At 53.7% G+C, this 22,875-nt stretch overlaps 1 protein-coding gene across 1 annotated transcript in view; it reads right to left on the bottom strand.

Annotated features, from left to right (window-relative positions):
- The window catches only part of PROM2 (prominin 2), a 39,547-nt gene that overhangs the window by 4,269 nt on the left and 12,403 nt on the right, over positions 1 to 22,875 (bottom strand). The window contains exons 7-22 of the mRNA XM_038384899.2: positions 17,251 to 17,314; positions 16,085 to 16,174; positions 15,400 to 15,599; positions 15,113 to 15,187; positions 14,960 to 15,023; positions 13,494 to 13,653; positions 12,569 to 12,721; positions 10,562 to 10,685; positions 7,797 to 7,888; positions 6,503 to 6,587; positions 5,182 to 5,328; positions 4,038 to 4,109; positions 3,772 to 3,864; positions 3,091 to 3,144; positions 574 to 654; positions 136 to 204 (exon numbers count right to left, since the gene is read on the bottom strand). Coding sequence (XP_038240827.2) covers positions 136 to 204; positions 574 to 654; positions 3,091 to 3,144; positions 3,772 to 3,864; positions 4,038 to 4,109; positions 5,182 to 5,328; positions 6,503 to 6,587; positions 7,797 to 7,888; positions 10,562 to 10,685; positions 12,569 to 12,721; positions 13,494 to 13,653; positions 14,960 to 15,023; positions 15,113 to 15,187; positions 15,400 to 15,599; positions 16,085 to 16,174; positions 17,251 to 17,314 — 1,623 coding nt within the window. The remainder of the gene's footprint in view (positions 1 to 135; positions 205 to 573; positions 655 to 3,090; positions 3,145 to 3,771; positions 3,865 to 4,037; positions 4,110 to 5,181; positions 5,329 to 6,502; positions 6,588 to 7,796; positions 7,889 to 10,561; positions 10,686 to 12,568; positions 12,722 to 13,493; positions 13,654 to 14,959; positions 15,024 to 15,112; positions 15,188 to 15,399; positions 15,600 to 16,084; positions 16,175 to 17,250; positions 17,315 to 22,875) is intronic.

Below are 22,875 nucleotides of genomic sequence, written 5' to 3'. Positions count from 1 at the left end.
TGTGTCTGTACAGCACCTAACGCAATGGGCTCCCGGTCTGGGACTGGGGTTTCAACCCACAATGGTAATACAAATAAATCACAACAGCAGCAACCCTTGCTCTGACGGGGCTCCTCTGCGGACATTGGCACCTACCGTGCGTCTCACCCAATTCAGGTACTGCGAGAAATAGCCCAGTTCTTTCCTTGTGAAGCAGCTGATCTCCTGCAGGAACAGAAGGCAGCCTGAAGGACACACATTGGCTCCCAAAGGGCTGGTGAGGAAATCAGGACCCCAGGGAGCAGCCTGGCCCAGAGTAGGCTCACACAGGCTTTGGGTTTGCTGGCTGGATCTCCAGCTACCCAGGATCTGCCCCAGTGTAGGTCATGCTGCCTCTCTGGGTTTGCAGTCCCAGATGCCCCAGCAAGCGTTGGGTTTGTAGGCAGGGCCCACGGAGCTGCTTACCGAGCAGGAGCCGTCCCCCTCCCGCCCAGGGTCTCAGTGCTGCTATGCAGCCGTCTCTGCGGTTTCCTCCAGCTGATTGCTGCACCCCAGCTCTGCATGCTGCGGGGCTAAGGTCCCCTCCTCACTCACGTGTCTCAGGAGCCGCTGCACCTGCCCCGGGAGCATGGTCTCGACCAGGGTGATCTCGGCCATCGTCCGTTTCAAGAGGGGCTGGTGGGAGAAGGGGGGTGGGGAGGAGAGAGGCACCTTAGAGGACACTGGAGAGTTGAATGGTGCTTGGAATCGTGGGGAGGGAGGGAGATTGACCTCTGAGATGGGGAATTCTGGAAGCAGAGTTTCTAATTAAGGATGGAGAGGTAGGATTATCATGCAGCAGCACGCATACATGAGCATTAACTCGCTGATCCTCACACCAGCCATGAGAAGGAGGTAAATGTCCCTATCCTCATGTAACAGGTGGTGAAACTGAGGCACGGAGTGGGGGCGGGGGGTAGTTTGGGATCTAGGACACAGGAATTTCTGGCTTCCTACACCAAGCTCAGACTGATACATCACACTTAGCTAGGAATGTATCTAGGTTCTTCTATGGTGCCTGGTATCTCCCTGGTATCTGAGCACCTCCCATTGTTTATAAAGTGTGCCCGGAAGCGATTGGGCAGGGTGTGACACACATGTTCTTCTGTGTGTCAGCCACGGGGGTTCGTGGCTACAGAAAAGCCTGACTCTTGAGTTTGGATTGGGGGGTATGGGGCAGGCCTTGGCTTGATTTTTGGTGTTGCTCAAGGTGGTGCTCGCAGAGATCTCTTTAGCTCTCTCTTCCGCAAGCAGCAGGGATGGGACTATCTCCAGTCTTTGGTTGGGAAGGGTCCACACTGGTCATAGAAATGGGTTTTGCATCTAGCTTTGGAGGCGCTAGTGAGGGTCTGTGCTGTTGGTCTCTCCCAGGACTTCCATCTCAGAAGCTCCCTCTTCCTGCACAAGGCGGTCTCACCCTGGAGGTTGAACAGATCTGTCGTGGGAGGTCGGGATCAGACAGGGTGAGATGGTCCCTCCGGCCAGTCCCAGGGTTAGCTTGGAAGGGGAAGCTTTGAGTTTGATCTGGTGTCCAAGGGGAAGCCAATGAGGTGCTGGGCTCTGGCCGATCTGTGCTGCTGGGGAGATGGGCTGACAGACATCTCTTTCTGGCAGCCTGGGCACCGCAATGTGGATTTGCCGTGGAGGCTTGGAGGCAGTGAGCACTGTGGGGAATTGACTGAAGGTGGATGGTTCTTTCTTCCGTCATTATACAACAAAATTAGCTGGCTCCTCATGTGGCTGCTGAGGGTTAACCCCATGAAATGCCCGCCTGACCCGAGCCATCCTCCGAGAGACACAGGAGCTGCAGACAAGCAGCCATCAGGATGGAGAATCCGCTTTACTCTCCTGCCGTTGCGGTGACCCCGGTAGGGTGAGAACATGAGGCTATCCCATCCCTGCTGGGTTCCTTGCACCTTCTACTGATGCAGCTGGTGCTGGCCACTGCCGGAGATGGGAATCTGGGTGGGATGGACCTTGGGTGTGGCTGGCTTCATATACCTAAGCAGGATTATTATTACTGAGCCTTGATTGATAGGTCAGGGCTGGGGAGCAATGTGTGGGTGTAGCCCAGGACTGAATAAACCCTGAGAGATGAAATGTAGTGGTAGCCTTATTGGTACCTGGATATTAGAGAGAAAAAGTGGGGCAGGTGATATCTTTTATTGGACCAACACCTGTTGGTGAGAGAGACAAGTCTCTGAGCCACACGGAGCTCTTTCTCTGGTAGGACTGCGTGGCTCGAAAGCTCATCTCTCGCCAACAGACGATGGTCCAATAAGAGATGTGATCTCACCCAGCTTGTCCCTGAGGGAGGGGGTTTTCTAAAGCACCTAAATGACTTGGGAGCCCAACTCAAGGGGACTGAAGTCTCTCCATTCCCCAGAAGGGGGTGGTCCCTGGCAGTCAGGCGTGGGGAGCAGGGTAGAGGGCAAACCCAGCTTAGGTGAACATAGAGAATAGAAGGCAAATGTCCTTCTCTCCAAGGGCTCAGATTGAGGGAGGTTCATAGAATAAGGAGCCACACACACACTCACGGGAAGGGGATGCACAGAGAGGAAAAGCGTGTCCTGACCAAGGGTGGGTCACCTCACAAGAGCGGGGTCCCTTCAGATCAGGATGGGAGTCAATGCAGGAAGCCATCTGAAAATGAATGACCTCGGGGACTGAATTCCCCTCTCGCCCCAAGAAAAGGGGCGGGGGGTCCCTGCAGGTCAGGGTTGGGCCCTGGATGATGTCCATGAAAGCGTCTGTGGGGTGTTTCGTGCACACGCCCAGGCTGCTGGGTTGCCCCTCTGAAGGCGCCTTACCTTTGTGCCAGGGGGTTGGGGTCCTGGCCATGAAGCCACCGCTTGCTCCCCATTTCCCTACAGCAGTGGTAAAGTCCCTGGGCTCCGCTGGGAATGGAGCCCCGAGGCCTTGTTCCTTATGGTCAGTACAGGGCTAGGCAGGGCGTTTTGTGCCTGCAACTCCCAGGACCTGGGACCACCATTGCCCACCCCCTTCATGTGGGATCATTCCCCCTCCCAGTGACCATTCCATCAGATGGACAGTCTCCCCCGGCAACCGTACCTGGAGATGGGGTGCCATGGCGGACAAGAACTGCACGCTCTCATTCAGCTTCACCTGCAAGGCAAAGAGAGGCTCAGATGCGTCCCCTCCACTTCAAGGGAGGGCAGGGGGTGGCCGCCTGGTGCCCAACGGCCTCAAAGGGCGGACAGGAAGAGAGCAGCCATCCCTCCCCACCACCCACGCATAGGCCTCAGCCCTGGACCTGCCCTGGGGGGTTTGCTCTTCATGGCCATTCCCAATATGAGCTCTCAGCGGTGGCTGCCCGGTTGCATGGGCAGGTTTTGCTTCACCTGCCCGGGAAGAACTGGACCAACTCCAGCAGCCCACTGGGCACAGCTGGCATAGCTCCCCCCACCCCACCCCCCAGCCACTTTTCAGTCACTGCTTTCAGCCCTACGCCCGTCCACAATGTGGATCAAGGAATCTTCCCTTCACCTTTCCCCATGCCGGCTAGTCTGGGATTCATGCCCCTAGGGGTCTGTCATACAGCACCCAGTCCCCGCCCCGCAAATGACACACCCCCATGGAGGCTTCCCATGATGCCCTATGCCCTTCCCAAGAGTCATGCCACCAGGGCTGGGCTTGAGCCATGGCCCCTGCACCCCAAAGCTCCTAAGCCAAGGATGGGGTCCGGCCCTGGCCCGGCCTGGAGGTGACCGCTGCTCAGTCCATCACACTCACCACAAGGGCCTCCTGGGTGAGCACGGTGGCGTTCTGGATTTTCCACAGGGCCTGGGACTCGTTGGCCAGCCGTCCTGCTATTGTGATGTTTTTCTGTGGGGGACACCAGAGTCACTGATGGCTTTTCTGGTCAGCTGGGAACCACAGGAGCCCTTTGGCAGGAGGGAGGTGGCATCGCTGGCAGCAGCAGGTAAAGCACTTGCATCTCCCCTCCCCGCCCCTGGGGATCACTCCTTCCTTTTCCTCCAGGTTACCTCTGCGCTCACCTGAATTTTTTGGAGGCCCTCGAGGTCCCTGGCTAGGTCTTCCAGGCTCGTCCTCACCACAGGGTTCTGCATCTGGAGAAAGGAGCCAGCCACATGAACAACCTCATGTCAGCCAAGGGTCCCAAAGTGCAGGGCACACTTTATGAACACTCCCTGAGCACCAGCGATGAGCCTCCAGCCTGCACGTTACCCCACAAACCATCAATGGGGCCCTGATTTCAGCTACAGCTATGCCGCCCCACGGGCTTCAACACTCAGGGGTAACTCGGGGCAGAACGTGGGCTGAGGGCACAGGGATCCCTTCCCTCACCCTTCCCTTTACAATGAACCACCAAGAGGGAGTGTTTTCAGGTGGTTAGAGTCAGGGAGTGGGGGGTTCAGGACTCCTGGGTTCTATTCCCGGCTGTGCAACTGACTTCCTGTGAGATCTAGGCAACTCTGTCTAGCTATTTATACGGCCCCCATCACAATCATTAATAGACGATACCCTCCCAAAGGGCCCTTTAAGGTAGCGAGGGATTATTACCACTTTACAGATAGAAAGCTGACGCATGGGGCAGATTATGTGATTTACCCAGAGGAGTCTGTGGTTGACCAAGGACTTGAACTGTGGTCTCCCGAGCCCCCAGTCCAATGCCTTAATCCCCTACCCAATACGCCACCTCTGTATGCCTCAGTTTCCCCATCAGTAAAGCTAGCGAGAAGACTATTTTTCTAGCTCGCACAAGGTGCTCAGAGTCTGTCCGAAAGAGTGGGAGCAAGGAAGGATAGGAAGATAGGACAGGATTGGGGTGTCTGCCTGGGGGCAATTGCCACTGTGAGGCAGAAGGGAGCCAGCTGGAGAACAGGCAAAAGGAGCGAGCGCATATTGACAAGCCTTATCCAGGAGTGGGATGAGCTCAAAGGCAGTGGGAACAGGCAGGGGATCTGTACATGGTGCAGATGCCTCCATCAGAGTAAGGGGAGGTTTGGGAGTGGACCCAGGATCTCCAAGGGTGAGAGCCGGGCCAGAGCAGCACGATCAGCCAGCCTCAATTCCCAGACACCATGGGAGGAAGGGCTGCTGTGGAGGATGCAAACCGAGAGGGCAACCCCCTGCTTGATGTCACCGCACTGGCTGCAGCTTTGCTCCGGCACCCCTCACCTCGGCCTGGAACATGGGGTAGTCCAGCTGGTCGATCCCGCTTTGCTGGAAGGTTTCCAGGTCCCGTCTCCCAGCCCCGTCGAGGAAGTGGATTTCTTCAAATTGGAGGTTGAAGTTGTTGAGACGCTTCTGGAAGTCTCTAGTGTACTGAGGGCAAGGCAGGGCCATGACCGCCAGCCCCATGGGTGCTGGTCATGGCTAGGGCCCTGACCCACAGCCCGGGGAAGTCCAGGGGAGCCTTTCCATTGATTCCTGATTTGGATCCAGCCCTAGCTCCTTATAGACTGGGTGACCCTACTCCTACCTAGCAGCACAAAACCAGTCAGACCTGAAGAGCTAGATCCACGGAACGGCCTCCAAACCAGTCAACCCAGTAATGGCAAATCAGATGCCCCCCAAACCAGTTAACTCAGTAAAGGCTAATTGGTGTGTCCCATCCTAGTGCTATAAAAGCAGGACAGCGCAACATTAGCAGCTGTATGGTGCTTCAACCAGCATCTGAGAGGTTCCTCCCTCTTAGACACACACTTCATCTCATACACAGATTTCCCATTCGGCCTGCTCAGGCCAGCTCACTGCCGGGGGATGAATTACTCAGCACCCTTTGGAAATTCTGAATGTTGAACTTGAACAGATAGGGCCCATTTTGCATGCAAGAGAAATTAGTCTCATCCTATTTTGCAGTGTTTAAGGGATGGTTATCATCTAGGCTGATATACTGGGGATTGAACCGGGGAACCTCCAGAGCTAAAGCGTCCCAACTAGGACTGTTAATAGACTCACACCCTCTGTGGGTTAGGCAGGGAGCTATAACAAACTCAGTGGGTTATACACACATTCGTATTTTTCCTAGACCCCAAGTTTTGCATCCTGCCCTTTAAGCCTCATGCATGAGCCCTCTAGGTGAGAAGTGGCCTGGTACTTTATATGCACAGTACTGCAAGGCCAAATTCCCTTCCCACCACAACCTCTCCTGGAAACCCAGAACGGAGGAAGATGGAAAAGAAAGAGTCTCCCTTTTGCGCTAGGACAGATGGTTCCACCACGTCTGTGCTGGGAGGGGGAAGTTGGTGGAAACCCAGGACTGGATGGAAAATGGAGACTAGATTCACCAGGAAAGAGAGGCCAGGAATTGGGTCCCTTCGAGAAACCCTTGGCTGAATCAATGTAAAGACTAAATCTTTAGTGGACAGATCTGGGGGCAACGGGCAGTGCAAGACTGTATGAACATGGAGGTTTGATTCCCCTCCTTGCTTAGGGATGCCAAAGGGCTGGCGAGAGTGGGAGGACAGGTGCCGCCAGGGGAAGAGCCTCTGCTCACCTGGCTGAAGTGGAGGTGATCCTCAAGATTGTAGGCGTCTCTGAGCTGCAGAACGTCCCAGAGGCCTGTGCCCTTCTTACACAACCTGGAACAGAGAGGTGGGAGGGAGTCAGCGAGGGTGGGAGAGGTGAGAGGAGACTCCCGAGCAGCGCTCCCTGAGGGAATCTGCCTAAAGCCAGCCTGTGACTTGGCTCCACATGGCTACTGCAGCCCCACACTCCTCCCGAGCGCCCCGAGCCCAGTTTGGCACCAAGCAGCCCCCAATTCAGTCCACGGGAGGCTTCCCACCGGATCAGATTCTACTTGTCTTTGGGTCCCGTTTCCATTTGACCCGGTAGGCCATTGCCTTGAGATTACTGGGGATGGTAATAAAAGAAGATGCATCAAGAATCTCTGCATCCACTGAACCCTTGTTCCTGTCCCAGGGATACGGCCAGATGGTGAAGGGCTGAGACTGTCCGTTGGGGGCTGGGACGAATTGCTTCCAGCCGGCCCTGCACCCTGGAGCCTGTCTGGTAACAGAAGTGCTGGCTGCAGGTTCCACTACCGTAACCCTAAAGCCAGGGAAGTTGGCAGGTGGCATAACGGCTGGTCACTGGTGTCAGCAGAAAGGTGAGGCGATTTCAAAGGAGCTTAGAATGGGCCAGGTGGTCTGGAGATCGCAATTTGCTGAACTAACCGTGTGAGGTGTTTTCAGGCCAGCAAGACTGGCTCAGGTTTGGCCCTCAGTTGTATGAGGGGCAACCAAAGGTGGAATCTAAGCTGCTATTTAAATATTCAACTGTTGGACACTTAATACATATGGGGGCACCTCAATGAAAGGCATCCTGATGCACCCACAATACGAGCTGGCTGGAAAATGAATATTTCCGCCCCCAGAAAACGTCAATAAAACTGAAAACCAAAGAATTCCAGGCACAACCTGCTAAAAACCAGAAATGTTTTTGACCTGGGCTGAAAACGTCTGATTTTTCATCAGAAAAAAATCCAAACTTTTCGAGGAACACCACGGCTGCTTCCTGGGAAAATGCCCATTTAGCCAAAACCCCAGTTTTCAGTCAAAAAAGAGTTTCGCTGGAACATTTTTGACCTGCCCCATCCACAGAGGTCAGTGGGAGCTGGGACTTGGGAAAATCAGGGGGCTAGTTCTGATTTAAGCTCCACCCTGAGTTTGAGACAGTTGGCCTTTGTTTCAAGGAGTTTCCTAATGAGGCCAGTCTGATAGGGAGCAGCCTGACAGCATTCAGGATGTGGGGGAGGGGTCTCCTGGGCAGCCCCATAGCAGAGTACTCACTGGTAAGCAGAGGTTAGGTTAAGGTTCCTCTTCAGGCTGAATAGCTGGGTGAGGTTCATGGATGGAGGCAGGTTCCCAGGAGTGTCGATAAACTGGGGAATAGGGGGAGAAATGAGGCATGAGGAGAGTCCTGATCGGGGAGAGCGGGGTGTGTTGGAGTAGAGAGGGAGCACAGCTGTGCTGATCCCAACAGCATTTTGGGAGGAAGAAAAGAGCAATGAAGGGATGTGGTCCTACTTCCGGGAACTGGCGGGAGCAACGTGGGACTAAAATCACCCCTAGCAGAGAAAGTTACTGACGGGCTTTGGAAAGCAAGAAGGAGAGGATGGGGTTCAACATCCATACCTTTAAGGATCCCCATCTCCAACCTAGTACTATCCCCCGAGGTACCCGGTACTATTGTAGCACTACACCCTGGGGTACCCAGTATTATACCCCAGGGAATCCAGTACTATCTTAGTACAACCCCCTGGGGTACCCTAAAATCACAACACTACCGGTGGCATCAACACCACAGCATCACCCTCTGAGGTACCCTGTCCACTATAGCCCTATGCCCTGGAGAACCTATACTACACTCTGGAGCACCCAATACTATCACAACACTACCCCTGGGTACCCTAATACTATAGCAATCCCCCCGGGGTACCCAGTACTTCCACAGCACTACCCCCTGGAGTACTGTGCATAGCTCTATCTTAGCACTAGCCCCTGGCCCCTCCTCTCCCTGCACTTGGGGTGGCCATCTTGGGTCATCAATGGTCCGTGGCAGGTTGACAGACCTGGAATCCCTCCCTCGGAGCTTCCCTGCTATGCTGTGAGCCCCGGCTCCCTTTAATCCGCGTGGGAGACTTGGTCTTTGGGCAGGAAAAGGAGCCTTGTTAGCCCTTCTGCATCCAGAGCTGTCCAGCCTCTGCCTCTCTGGGCTGGGCAGAGCCCCTCAGTGCATCTCTCTACTTCCTGAGCTCCAGCTGGCCAATCGTGGCGGGGGGCGGGGTGGGGAGCTGCGGTGACAGTCAGCTTCCAAATAGAGATCAAACGTTAACCGTTGTTTGAGGAGGTTTAATTAATTTGCTGGAACAATCCGTGCGCATCAACCATGCCCGAGGTAAAGCAGTGGAAAGGGCCGAACGTGGGCATAAGTGGATCATTCTGCAGCATGCAGCAAGTGTGTTATTAGATCACACGCAGGACGCTGAGGAACAGGGTAAGGTGACGGGACTGATCACATCTCCTCGTTGGGTCACGTTCATCCCTGGGGGAACTTGGCTGATCTCAGTGGAACTGGAGCGAGAGACAGAGTGCAACTCCATGGAGAAAGGAGGCTGCATTTGAACCAATTTACAGTATTTCTGTGTGCACACAGCTAAATGTATCCATGTACGACAGCGTGCACCTGTGCAGGTGTGTATGTGACACAATGGGCCAGATCCTCAGCCTGCCTTCCAGCTCCTTTAACTACACCACATGCGAGGCAGACAAGTGTAATTGGCCACTGAGAGAGATTTCTCAGCCTCAGGGAGCAGGCTGGAAGCCTGAGGGAGGGAAAGGGGCCGTAACCCTGGCTGGACATTGAGCGGGCAGATGTGAGCCTGGGTCTCTTCCATCACACCATGTCACACAAGATATTGTCATAAACCATGCACGCTCACATGCGCCTGCATTGATTGCACGCTCACACGTGCCTGCATTGATTGCACGCTCACAGGCTGACAAGCCCGCAGCTCGCTCAGGGTGTGTCTGCTCTGCAACCAGAGCCTTGGCTGCAGCTCATGTTGATATACCCGAGCTAGCATATATTTAGCTAGCTCAAATCACAGCTGTGAAGCCACGGCAGCCTGGGCTAGCTGCTTGAGTCCATACCCAAGGTCCTGGATGGGCTTGTACAGGCTGCCTGCGCTACCATGGCTTCACTGCTATTGTTATTTAAGCTGCTAGATCAAAGCTAGCTTAGATATGCCTCCATGTGCACCTCTGGCTGCAGTGGAGATGTACCCGAAACGAATTATTCTGGTGATGGAGAAGAGAAGTTTTTACAATGAAGCAAAAAGCTTCCAGTAGAGGCATCAGTAGCCCGCAGGTTACTACCTGCCAAGTATAGTCATTCACATCCTGATTCATACACTTATACACACTTGTGCAAATGGTTGAGTCTAACCCCAGGGCCCCCCACATCCCAGGGATCGGCCCCAGGATTATGGCAGTATCTGACAGCTTTATGGCCCCAATATGTCAGGAGAGTATAGCGGCCATAGGGCAATGATAAACGAAGGCCAGAGCGTGCCTTTGTGATTGAGTTAGAGAGCGGGAGTTTGCAAGGATGGCGCGAGTCCGCTGCAATGAGTGTGTGCGAGAGAGCTGACTGTGTATGTGAGATATGGCATCTGCAGATGTGTGTATGCACTGAGCATGCAATAGTGAGCATGGTAATGAGTGTGTACCTATGTGGTAGGGAGTATGCAGGTGCGTGTGCGCTGAGTATGTACAGGTGTGGTGGTGAGTGTGTGATGGGGGTAGGAGGGTGAGTAATAAGGACAGTGGGTACGTCCAGCAGTAGAGTGCACAGGTGTGGGTAGATGGTGTGTGTGCATACAGTAATCAGCACAGGATGCTTATGGCAATGAGTGTGTGCACTGGGTAGCTTTGTTTGGTTAACACAGCCCAGCCCAAGCTGGTTCTTCTGCCTGGGGAGCTTACTGTCCCCTTTATCCTGTGCCTGGAGCACAGCTCGCCAGGCTCGGCACACCAAGAAAGCAGGGACCCACCTTGTAAATCTCCTGATTGGCCCAGTTCTTACACAGCAGCGTTTGGACATTGCCCCCAACCAGAAACGTGGCGAAGACCAAGAGAATCAGAAGCCAGGAGATGAGGAAGCTAAAGCCAACACCCCTGCAATAGAGAAGGAGATGCATTAAAGGGAGAGCCCTGCCAGCTAGTCCTCCATCCTAGCATGCAGTGACTCTGCAGGAACAAGCAGGGAGGAGGGCAAGTTGGGAGCTGCCCTGCTTCTCTTTGGAGTCCCTGGCATCCGCACGCATGTCTCCGCAGCTGCATGGAGCCATCCCCCAACACTGCCACGCCTGCACCAGAAGGCACTGACCACAGACCTGCCAGGCCACTGAAGGGTCCCAGGTGGGCTTGTACTGCCCAGGCTGCTGCGGTTTCACTGCTATTGGTACCTGAGTTAGCTAGAGCAAAGCTAGCGTGGCTAAATGGGTCTCCATGTGCTGAGGACACACCTCCGATTACAGTGTAAACATACCATATGTCTCATAAGGTTCCTTAGGCCTGCGGGGTCCCTCTGCTCAGAGGGAGTCCAGGCTCCAGCGTGCTCGGCGGTGAATCACAACACGGGGATAGTGAAAAAGACTCTCTCTCATCCCCCAAGTGCACAAACCAAACAAGAAACTCACTAAGGCCATAGATAAATAGATTGTAAGGCCAGAAGGGACTGTTGTGATCATTTTGTCTAAACTCCTGCATCACAGAGACCAGAGAATGTCACCCAATGATTCTTGCACCAAGCCTATAACTTCTGTTTGAGAGAGAGCAGATCTTTTAGAAAGGCATCCAGTCTTGTGTGAAAGACTGCAAGTGATGGACAATACACCCCGCCCTTGGTCACATGTCCCAATGGTCCCGTGAGACCACACGCCCCAAAGGGGAAACATTTTAAGTAGACTGGTTGAAAAACATCAATTATTCTCTGTGGGGAAATTTCAGAAGTGTTTCTTTTATTCACAACTTTTTGTTTTTCATTGAAAAACTGGGTTTTTAACCAACATTTTTCAGTTGTTGGTTTAAACTGGAAAACTTTGACCAAAATAAACATTTTCCACACAAATTTTTGGTCAGAAAGACATTTTCCATTGAAAAAACTTTCCGTGAAAAACTTTCATACTACGTCTGTACAACTTTAAAATTAAAATGAGTTGAAACATGCTGTGGTCACGCCAACCATGCAAACGTGACGTGAGACATACTATGGCCACGCGAACCACACAAACATAACACGAAGTGTAGTATGGACAGATTCACATTAACTGAACAAACTTCACATGAAACATGCAGTGGTCAGGAGAAGGATTCATTGTAAAGATCAACTAGCTTCTGTAAAGATGGGCCCAAACCCAAGCCGTGGCTGGGAACACCCTAAACTCGGGGGAAGGTCAGAGCTAGATAAAAAACTTTGCAGCCCAGACTGGTCTCTGACATGAATCGCGCAAACCCAAGCATGAAAGGAGCTAGTATGTTGTGAAGCACGTACTGCCAATAAGGAACCTGCTGCTGGTAGCAACCATGCTCAGGTCACCTGGCATCAGATGTCCACCGGGAACATTTTAGTGAGAGGTGGAGCTGCCTCTTAGCCATCCCCAAAGAGACCCAAATGGGAAGAGAAGCAAGAAATGAGTGCCTAGGCAAGCTCCAGCATCTGCTGGGCTTCACCTTCCACCCAGCCAGAGGACCCCTCCGCTCTCACCCCCCCACACACTTTGACAGTGACACCATCCACCTTTTACAGTGCCACATCACCATGGAGAGCCTTCCCGCTGACAGCAGAGGGCTGGACTCCAGTCCACTCCCAAAGCCATGTGCCCATCACAGAGTTTAAAGGCCAGATGGGACCACCAGATCATGTAGTCTGACCTGATACGTAGCACGTGCCACCAATGCCACCACATCACAGAGATATTCTCTCCCTATCACCCCCAGCTGAGGCGTAAGGGCCCTGAACTCGCCCTGCCCCGCCCAGTGCAGTAATAGTCCCTTACATCAAAAGGAGTTTGGCCCCAGCTTCTCCCCTGCTTTCGTAGTCGCTCGGATCCTCCCGCATGGTGAGCCCACAGGCCCCAAGGGACAGCCCCAGGAGGTTACAGGCTACAACCAGCAGGACCACAGAGCACAGCACGATGCCCACAGTCCACCTGCGGAGAGAAGAGGTCAGAGGAAGTCAGGAGCCACAGGGGCAGTTAAAGAACGAGCCCCCCACTTCTGGTTCATTCCCCCATCCCAGGTGGTAGCCTGCACTGTCGCCCGCCATGACTGGGAGCGAACCCTAAATTCAGCCTCAGACCCAAGCCAACAATCATTGTTAGTCAGCGGAGGCAGGAAATCAAAAATGACCCTTTGAGAGAAGGAGATGGGAGCAATGTACCTATTCCTCTACTTCAGATTTCCCCCCTAGGCTGGATTTGAACTCACTGGGATGGGATTTCATGACCCTGACACAGCATCACAGCCACCCAGGGCCTGCTAGCAAGAAGTCAGGTGATCAGCTGGAAGGTTTTGAGGAGAGCCCTGAACTCCTCAGTGGACTATCAGCAGCCGAGGGGCTTCAGTCCAGGAGCAGCTAGGGCTGGTACGATACATTCTGAACCCTCTTAAAGAAGTGTGACACGCTGACAATGTGTGTCTGTTCTATTCTGCTAGTGGTGGTCCACCAGAGGATAACAGCCTACTACTGCTTCCTGCTAATAGAATGGCTCCTTTATCTCAAATGGTAGAGGGTAATACAAGGGATTTAGCCATTCCCAGAGGTTGAACCGGGAGAATTGTTAGCCTGCTTCTGATTTCACTTCCTCTGGTTTTATACAGGTGTAACCTGCTTGACTTCACTGGAGTGACTCCTGATTCACACTGGTGTGAGCTCAGAATCAGGTCCATAGACTCACACAGCTGCAGCCACTCCCCCATTACCTGTATTTCTCATAGCGTTTCACCTCCTGGAGATAAGGGCGGCTCTTGTTCTCCGCCTGCATCAGGGCATCATTCAAGGGCTGAGTGTAATCAGAGACTGGGAAGCTGTCTGCAATAGACTGGACCTTCTCACTGACCTTGTTCACTTCGTCCTTTAGCTCTGCAAGGTGAGAGTGGGAGATGTAGGGGAGGACTTAGTGGGAGCCCTGCAGCTGGCAGGGACAGGGGTAGGCAAGCACTGGTCCTTCTCTGCGGTCCCAAGGGGCTGGATCTTACAGGACCATTCACAAAATACACCCCTCCTCTGTTCAGCACAGACCCTCTCACCCAGCCTGTGCTGAAGTCCTAGAAGTGTCTGCCCCTTACTTGGTGCAGTAAACACACCCTAACCCTAATCTCTGACTGAACCTTTCCAAAATGGTTTGGACAGGGTTTGGACTCAAGTCTCAGGTACAGACCAAGGTCTTGGGCTCAGATGGGTCCTAGGACCCAGGTCCCGAATGCTTGTTGATCTGTGTCAGAGCGATTTGTGCATGGACTGTAGGGGGGTTTGGGCTCAAACTTAAGTCTGAGGCTGGGCTTACAATGCAGTGTAGACATACCCTCAGAGACTCGTATTACCCCAGTTTGAGTCCCCTGTAATGGGTAGGATGCTGGCCTGTGTTTCAGGATACATAGGTCCTACGCTCAGCTCTGCAGCTAGGGTTACCAACTTTGGTTGGATGAATTCCTGGAGGTTTCCTCACATGACATTATCTTTAATTAAAGATTCATCTTTAATTCCTGGGGACTTCAGGACAAGCCTGAAGGGTTGGCAACCCTGACTACAACTAATGTGCTGGGTTACCATGGGCCTGTCACTTACCCTCTCACTCTTTGTCTGTCCTGTCTATTTTGACTGTAAGCTCCTATAGGGAAAGGCCCATCTCCTACTGTAACCACACCAAGCACAGTGGGAGCCTGGTCTCTGCTGTGGCTCTTTGGCTGAGTCTCTCACTTCCCTAAGGTTAGGGCCTTTCAGAATTGCCACCCTTCACTCCAATTTCCAAGGGTTTATGACCCCAATATAAAGATTTTCTTGTTTCTTGCAGTTCCATTGAATACAAGCAGGATCGTTTCCCGGGGCAGGTATTTCAGTGCCTAACTTCCATTGAAATCAGTGGGAGTTAGGTGACTAAATACCTCCGAGAGTCTGGGCCCCAGTGCCTGGCAGGTGCATGGATTAAAGGAAACAACAAAGCAAGAGGGAACAAAAGTAAAGTTCCAGGAGGACAGCACAGGGAGTGCATATCCTAGCAGTCTGAAGCCATGCTGGGAACAAAATGGCTGCTGTCTCTGAAGACAGGCTTTTTTCTTAGGAATTTAAAAGGGCAGCTCTCAAGAACCAGAGGCATTGTGGTTGCATAACTGCATGTCCCAGAGTTTGGAAATACAACCCCTACTGACCACAGAAGAGTTTTGCTCACCCTGCACAACCTGGGCCATCTTCACAACGCCTAGGTCTGGCATCGAGTTGAACGTGCTATTGCCCTGGAAGAGCAAAAAGAGACATTTTCTCCCCCAGCATCAAACCAGCTTTCACATTTGCAAACAGGCCCCAGGCCTTGTCAGTCACATACCTTGTCAATCAGGTCTGGGAAGTTAGCTTTTGGGAGACCAGACAGTGTCTTCAAAACCTGTTCCACAGAAGGAACCTGCAGGAAGAAACCAGCATTCCATGAACAGGTGAGTTCCCCTCCTCGACTTGGCAGAGTGTCCCTGCTGAGTCAGCCTACCTGGGTGGAGCAGCATTGAGAGATCTCCCGCACCAAAGGAATGGACACAAAGGTGCCCAAGTGGCAAGAGAGACCCATCCCTCCATCAGACCTGGGAGGAGAAGGCTCTCTCTCTACAACCCTGCACTCACCCTTCTGTAGTCAGCTCCTGGCTCCAAGCTCTGGGCTTTGCCCAGTGCCCGGGCACAGGACGTGCAGCGCGGACTGTCCAGCAGGGAGACTGCGCTCTCCTTGCGATCTCTCAGCGCCAGGCCCAGCTCGTTCTGGAAATGGGTCAGAGTCCGCACGGTCTTGTTGAGAATCTGTAAATGGTGCAGCGAGTTCTGTAGGTCTTAAAGAGAAAACCCAAGGCTAGGTGCTCCGCTCTGTCTGTGCCACGAATGCTGTTCCACTCGCTGGCCCCCATTCCCCCCGCCTTGCTGCTATACAAGTAGCTACGGAGCTGCTCAACAGACGGCCATCTTCAGTGCAGATGCCACCCCCCTGGGCCCCAGCCTCTGGCTAGAGATAGCGTGTCTGGTCACCAGAAGAGGGGAGTGAAACAGAGGAAGTTCTAAGGGTCAGAGGTATCTTCAGGATATGGGTGAGGGATGAGATATGAAGCCAGCTCCTGCCCAACGCAGGGCAGAGGAAGGGGCAGGGTCCCAGCGTCAGGCAGAGGAGATCTCTGGGAGGTAGAGGTTTGGACCTGTCCCCAGCCTCGTCTGGCATAAGGAGGCTCCAAAGACTGGTCTGGAGGACTCTAAAGTCAGCTCTTTTCATTTCTGACAGTGAAGGACAGTCCCACTCACAGGAGAAGGTGAGTCTCCATCTTACCTTGTGCTCTGCCCTGAATGGCCTCCAGCACTGAATACACCTGCTCCTTCAGCAGCGAATGGATGGTGAGGCCAATGCTGCGGCTGACATCTGAAAAGCACCAAACCGTCCTTTGTGAGCTGCTGCCTCCACCCTGCTGCTCTGACTTGCACGAAGCAGGAAGAAGCTACGGGCTGCAGTCAGGCTCCATTGCGGCAGAGTCTCACGCACATGGGGAGCTGGAATTTGGAGTCTGGAAACCCAGCTTTATAAACACCAGACCTGAGCGTAAGGACCCCTCCTACAGCAGGCTGGAGTGGCGTGTCTCTCAGCCCCTGTGGGCTGCAGCCATTAGATGGTGCCATCTCTCACTAACACACACAAAGCCAGCATGCTGCACGACGCAAACTTCAACGACTGCCATGACGTTGTGCTGATAACTGAGAGCAAGATCTAGCATTAGCTCCAGCTTTTCCTCCCCCTCGGGGCGAACCTTGGAGATGGTCACGCTCTCCCTGCCCTCGTGGAGTAAGAGACCCGACGTCCACTCAGGCCTGCTCAAAATCTCTCTACGGACTGGACAACCGACGCTGATTTGAACCAATAATGAAGACCCACTCCCAGCTCTGCAAAGGGTTCAGGAGAGTCTCCCCCTGCCCCAAAGGGGGCTTTGCTTAGGGTTCAGGTGAGGGCTACGGACATGCGCGCGAGATGCCCACGAGTGCTTGGGGCAGGGCTAAAGCAAAGCCAATGAGAAATCGCTCCTTGCCGTTTCAGAAGGCTACTACGTGGTCCAGTGGGAATTTTCCTTTTGTAGGGCAAGCACTGAGAAAGACCCAGGCACCTGGGATATATTTTATTTGGGGCGATGGGAAGCATTTTCCTGCACGATCAGGATAAGTGTAAGGGTGATCAGGGAGTCCAGATGCTGTGGATACAGTTGGGGCTTAATGACTTGATTCTGCTCCCATCCAAGTCAATGGGAGCTTTGCCATGACGTCGCTGGGAGCAGGGAATGGTGGAAGGGAGTTGGGGTCATGCAAAGAAACATGTGACAACTTCTCAGAAAGGAGAGCTGGGACCAGGGGTCATGGAGCTGCTTTCCTCTCCCGCAAGTACCCAGCCTCCCAGGAATAGGGGAGACTGCTCTGGCCTAGAAGAGGAAAGGCCAACAGCCAGACACTCACTGTTCAGGTCGCCAATTATTTGCTGTCTGGGCACCGCAAACTGGTCCACGACAGACTGCACCCCCTGCCGGAGAGAGAGAAGCAAAGAAAGGTCTCACTCAGCCTCCTGGAGGCTGCATCAGCATGGTCAGTTGGCTTGGGACCCACCATCGCTTGGGCCCATGAGGCCTGGCTGGACTCTGCCTCTGAGCCTGGGCATGGTTCGTTGTGCTTTCGCCCCCGAACAGGGGTCCCCCTGGTGAGCAGAAAGCCCCTGGGTTTGTTCCATTCCATGTAGCCATCCCAGTTTTGCTCAGTTAATTCTCCTGGACCCCAGCACCCTCCCATTCTCTGCAGGCAGTAACGCCCCACCCAGTTCTCGTGAGGGATCGTCCCACTCAAGCCTTGTCCTATTGCAGTGGATTGTGACCATAACGAGCCGAGTCAGCTGACCATGGCCAAGGACGGGTCGTGGTCCCCATTGTGCTGTGGCTAACGGCTGGTCCCAGTGGGGTCTAATCACGAGTAACATCATGGCTGCCCAGGGGAGGCACATAACTCCCCAAGATCCCCGGCACTGGCTTCTCCATCCACCACCCAGAGATGGGAAACCTGCTTCCTGGGCAAATCTCCATGCAGCCTTAGCGAGTGGCGCCTCCCTAGACAATAACCGATAAACTCCATGCAACCAGGGCGCTCTCTCCACTCACACAGCAACCGAGCTGCCCGCTTGGCCCTGGGCTCTGTGGCCAGGTGCTGGGCTGGGGACCCAATACCCTACACAGGGGACTTCTGGGAGAGATGTATTTATGGTGCCCTCCTGGGCCTCCCTTCAAACACAGTTCCCAAATCATCGGCTGGCCCCTACTGAGGTCGCCGCTAGATCAAGCCCTGGGCAGCCAGGGAAGCTCATCTCTTTAGCCTGCCCCAATCAGCGCCATGGGGAAAATTCAGGTCCCTGGGCAAAGCCTGAATACATTGAGAACTGGGGTATTTGAAATCCTACTCCAGCGGCAGGCCCCAGAGAAGCCACGCTGCCCCTCACCAGCCTTGGGTCTGAAGTACCCTTTACGTGCAGGGTTATTTGCAGAATCACACTGGCTTTGCTCTCGCCTACATCCAACCCTCAGCTCTGCAGATGTGCTTTAGGGGCAAGGTGGGGCACAGGGAGTGGGAGGGGCCCCCCAGATCAGTGGGGCCACGCCAGATCCACTGAATTGAGGGCCCCAAGGATTTAGCCCTAAAGGAATGAAAACGCCATTTCATTAGAGCACTGATTATTAAGAGCTGTGTATCTCATTAACCCCATCATCAAGCCCGTGGCTTCTCCGCTGGCTCCCATGTAGGTACCAGAATCCCGGCCGGATCGGAGCCCCTCCTTGGCTCTGTTTGGCTGGATGGGGCTGTGCTGCAGTGCAGAATGCAGATTGAGCAAACAGCCCGGCCAGGCAGCAGCGGGGAGGGAAAGAAACAACGCTTTGCAATTAAAAATGAATTTTTAATGAAGCTGCAGCACGTTGTGCCTGCTCCAGCAGTGAAACCGGGCCGGCCCCACTACACCGACAGCTCTAGGTCCTAGGGGAAGCCCACAGGACAGCTGGGAAAGAGATGAAGGTCAGATGCTGGAGCCGGGGGGTGTAGTATGGTATTTTCCTCTAGAGGAGCCAGATTCGACAGGGGTCCCAAGGCAGAGAAGAGGAGCAGGGGGTGTTGGGAGAGAGCATGACCCCAATCTGCTTTGCTCTGGAGAAAGCAGTGGGCACCCGTGAAACCTCCCTGCACTTGCTCTGGCATTGACCCCGACGCCAGCCATCCACAGCCACTTCCTGTTATGTCTCAGCCACGCCTGGCCAGGATGCTGCCCCGTGAAGGAGGGGTGGGTGCCCAGAAGGGCGGATCTGGGGCAATGCGGAGCTGCTGAGAACTTGGGCTGAGACCCCTCTGCTCATCTCACATGGAGCTGGAGGAGTCTCTGCAGTGCCCGAAGGGAGCTCCGGCTCTGTCTCCGATCCAGGAGGGCGAGTGAATCCAGCAGCCATATCTAGTGCCAGACAGGCAGCTCCTGAGCAGGATGAAAAGCAAAGCAGCTAACTGTAGCCAAGCTCCATCTGTGCAGTTAGCAGGGCAGAAGAAGGAGTCCCCTGTGTGACCATGGCACAGGATCGTAGGAAGGGGACATGTCGGATCACGGTGAACTATCCTGCCCCACTGCTAATATTCCCTGGGCCCCCAGGAAAGCCAGTGCAAAGGGCTCCACCATGCTGCCAGCACCCCAAGGCACCGCACCCCACTACAGCATCCCATCCCAAGGCGCAGCACCCCAGTACATGGCACCCCAATGCACAGTGCCCCCAGGCATCCCACCGCCGTGCACAGCACTCCACTGCACCGTACCCCATTCTGCTCCACCTCCCCACACAATGGACCCAAAACCACTGCAAAAATACTCCGCCCACCTCAGCTGCACCCTTCTCCAGTGCTCCAGACCCCACCCGGCTGTCATCACCCCAAAGCACAATCCGCACCCCACTCCCCCCAGCACTGGACACAGCGCTCTGCTCAACCTCACAATGTACTGTACTCTACCGTGCTTCATCCCATCCCGCAGTGTACCCCATTCCACCCTGGATCACCCCTCTCAAAGCACCTGACTGGTCATGGATCACCCCTCTGAACAGCACCCCACCCACTGGGCAATAAGAAAGCTGGTGCATCTTTGCCCAGCTGGCCATGCTGAGCATTACCCTGGCTGCCGGGCCCCTCCTCGGCCTTTCCCCCACTCGGTACTTTCCCCAGCACATTGCAGAGGTGACGTGTCATCTCCAGGCTCGGGGGAGCTTCATGCTGTTTTCCATGCCCTGGATTCGCGGCTGTCTCAGAGGATGCCCGCCTGCCTCCTTGCATTAGTGCACCAGCCTTTGAGGAGCCCTGCCATTGCGGTGTCCGGGCAGCACGCTCAGCCTGCAATGGGGGGTTCTTAGCTGACTAGAGCAGAAAACTCATTTGAGCAAGTGGCTGACACACCCGCCGTGACAGAGCCTCCTCTTGTGCAGCAGCTGACGGTGCTGAGTCGGCACCCGCAGCATGTGCAGGGGTTGCAGAGTGGATTGGCTCAGACAGGATCAGACCCTCCCTACAGATCTTGGGGCCAAATCTATCCATCCCCATACATACCCCCGGTATCGATCTATCCCATAGACACCCCTCTACCATCTGTCTATCCCTATACACCCCCATCTCTCATGTATCCATCCATCCCCATACACTCCCCTTTATCAATCCATCCATTCATCTATCTATCCATCCACCTACAAGCCCCACCATCTATTCTTCCCAAGATTTCGATCATCTGTCCACCCACCCACCCTTCTTCAGGTATCTATCTATCTAATGTGCCCATCTCCATGGCATCTGATTGCTCTGGCTGGCCTAAGTGAGTGCAGATCATTGATTTCAATGCTTACATCCCCCTGTTTGTGCCACATCTGAGAGTATGAAAAAGGGCTGGGAACTCATTTGTTTTCCTGATGGCACAGAGCTCTGCGCTCACTGATTTGGTCCAGGGCCGGGCCTGCCGATTCCTGAGAAGGGCAGCCCCAGCTCAAATCAGGAGGTACCTGTGACTTTTCACTCCATATTCTTTAGGAAAATATGCTTACGATATGAATATGACATCACTGAGATGTACTTTATGCACGGTGGGTCTTGTAAGAGATCATTGGAAAGGTCATAATTTACTGAATGTGATTATCCAATGTGTGAGCCTGTATCATTTCTGTATCTGAAGTTAGGAATAGTGACTATGTATCTATATTTCAATTATGCTTCTTTGGGTGATGCCCACTGCTAACACTTCAGGTACAACAATGGAAAAGCCAGACAGGGCGGATGGCACATCAGCGAGGACAATGGGCTGTGTAAAGGTTTGGCCTTCCTACCGACCCTCCATACTGCCACTGACTCATGGATGCTGCAGAGTCAGGTGGTCTTGTCACCTGATACTAAATGTTACCTGGGACTTCTTGTAACTTTCCACTGGAAGGGAAAGGGGTCAAGTTTGGGAAAAAAAGGATTCCAGCCTTATGTAAATCCTATTTAAGGGTGGGGAGGAAGGCAAACGGGACTCCTCCTCTCCATGGCCTGTCTGCCTAAGAAGAAAAACTGCTAAAGCCACCGGAAGGGAAGGCAAGGGGGGAGTCCAGACTGAGACGGGTCCAGTCTGAAAAGGAATATAACTGGAACTTTGAACCACAGAAACTTTGCAACCTGCCTAAAATAACATTTAGGGTGAGAATTTACATTTTATATCCTGTTTCTTAAGAATACTGAGCTTAGCTTGCGTACTTTGTTTTATTTGCTCAGTAATCTAATTTGTTCTGTCTGTTCTTTCTTATATTCACTTAAAATTCACCTTTTGTAGTTAATAAACTTAATTCTTGTTTATAATATAACCCAGTTTATGTAATTTCTAACTGGGGGGAACAAGAAGTTGTGCATATCTCCCTCCACATTGAAGGAGGGGGCGAATTTCATAAAACCTTTAGATTTGTACCCCTTAAAGGGAGCGGGCACCAGAGTGTTGGGATAAGCCCCTAAGGCTGAATCATTCCAGAGCGGATCCCTGTCTCTCTGTGCAGCTGGGTGTGGCCCTGCCTGTGTGCTTGGCTGGAACAGGCTTGTGAGCCTGGTCCAGCCAGGCTGGGTAAAGGGGACCCAGGCTGGCAGAATAGGCTCACTCAGTGGCACCCCAGCACATCAGGTGACACCCCAAAGGGCCCAAACCCATCTCAGTACCAACCTAAGAGAGTCGCTTTTTATCAGCCGTAAGGGCGAGCAACGGTGGGAGGGGGCGGAGAGGAGCGAGCAGCAGATAGGGTCTTGGGGGGGGAAGAGGCGACGAGGGGGGGCAGGGCCTCAGGGGAAGGGGCGGCAGTCCCACACACACACACACACACACTTTTAGGGAGCTTCCACCGCTCCTGATCCACAGCCCCTCTCGATCCAAGTCCTGGGCTCCCCCTTCCTGCCGATGCACTGCAGTTCTGACCTGGATCCCCTCCTGCTGTCCCTGGCCTGGGTTTCCTTCAGCATGAGTCTTAACCCCAACCGCAGCCCCTGCTATCCCAGTCCTGGGCTCCCTCCCCTCTACCATGCACTTTAGTCCCTACCTGCAGGACCCTCTATAGCCACTGCCGGGGATCCCCTCCTCGCTAGCGCTGCAAAGCTGGAGCAGAGTTGCCCATCCATCCTGTCCCCAGCCAGCAGACAGAAGACGCCCATCTTGCCAAAGTCTGCACAAGCAACAGGGTCTTGGAGGGAGACTTAGGGCCTAGACAGGATTCCAGAGGCAAGTAGGATGCCACAGCGCCCCTGATATGCAGCATTGGCTACTGGGACCCAGACCTGCATGCCTCTCCCTCTCCAAGCTTACAAGTAGAAGATTGGACAAATGACCAGGGAAGAGTATAAAAATATTGCTCGGGCATGCAGGAGTGAAATCAGGACGGCCAAATCACACCTGGAGTTGCAGCTAGCAAGAGATGTTAAGAGTAACAAGAAGGGTTTGTTCAGGTATGTTAGCAACAAGAAGAAAGTCAAGGAAAGTGTGGGCCCCTTACTGAATGAGGGAGGCAACATAGTGACAGA

The sequence above is a fragment of the Dermochelys coriacea genome, chromosome 26, assembly GCF_009764565.3.
Source record: "Dermochelys coriacea isolate rDerCor1 chromosome 26, rDerCor1.pri.v4, whole genome shotgun sequence".
Classification (NCBI taxonomy): domain Eukaryota; kingdom Metazoa; phylum Chordata; order Testudines; family Dermochelyidae; genus Dermochelys; species Dermochelys coriacea.
This window is presented reverse-complemented; position numbering and strand designations above follow the sequence as displayed.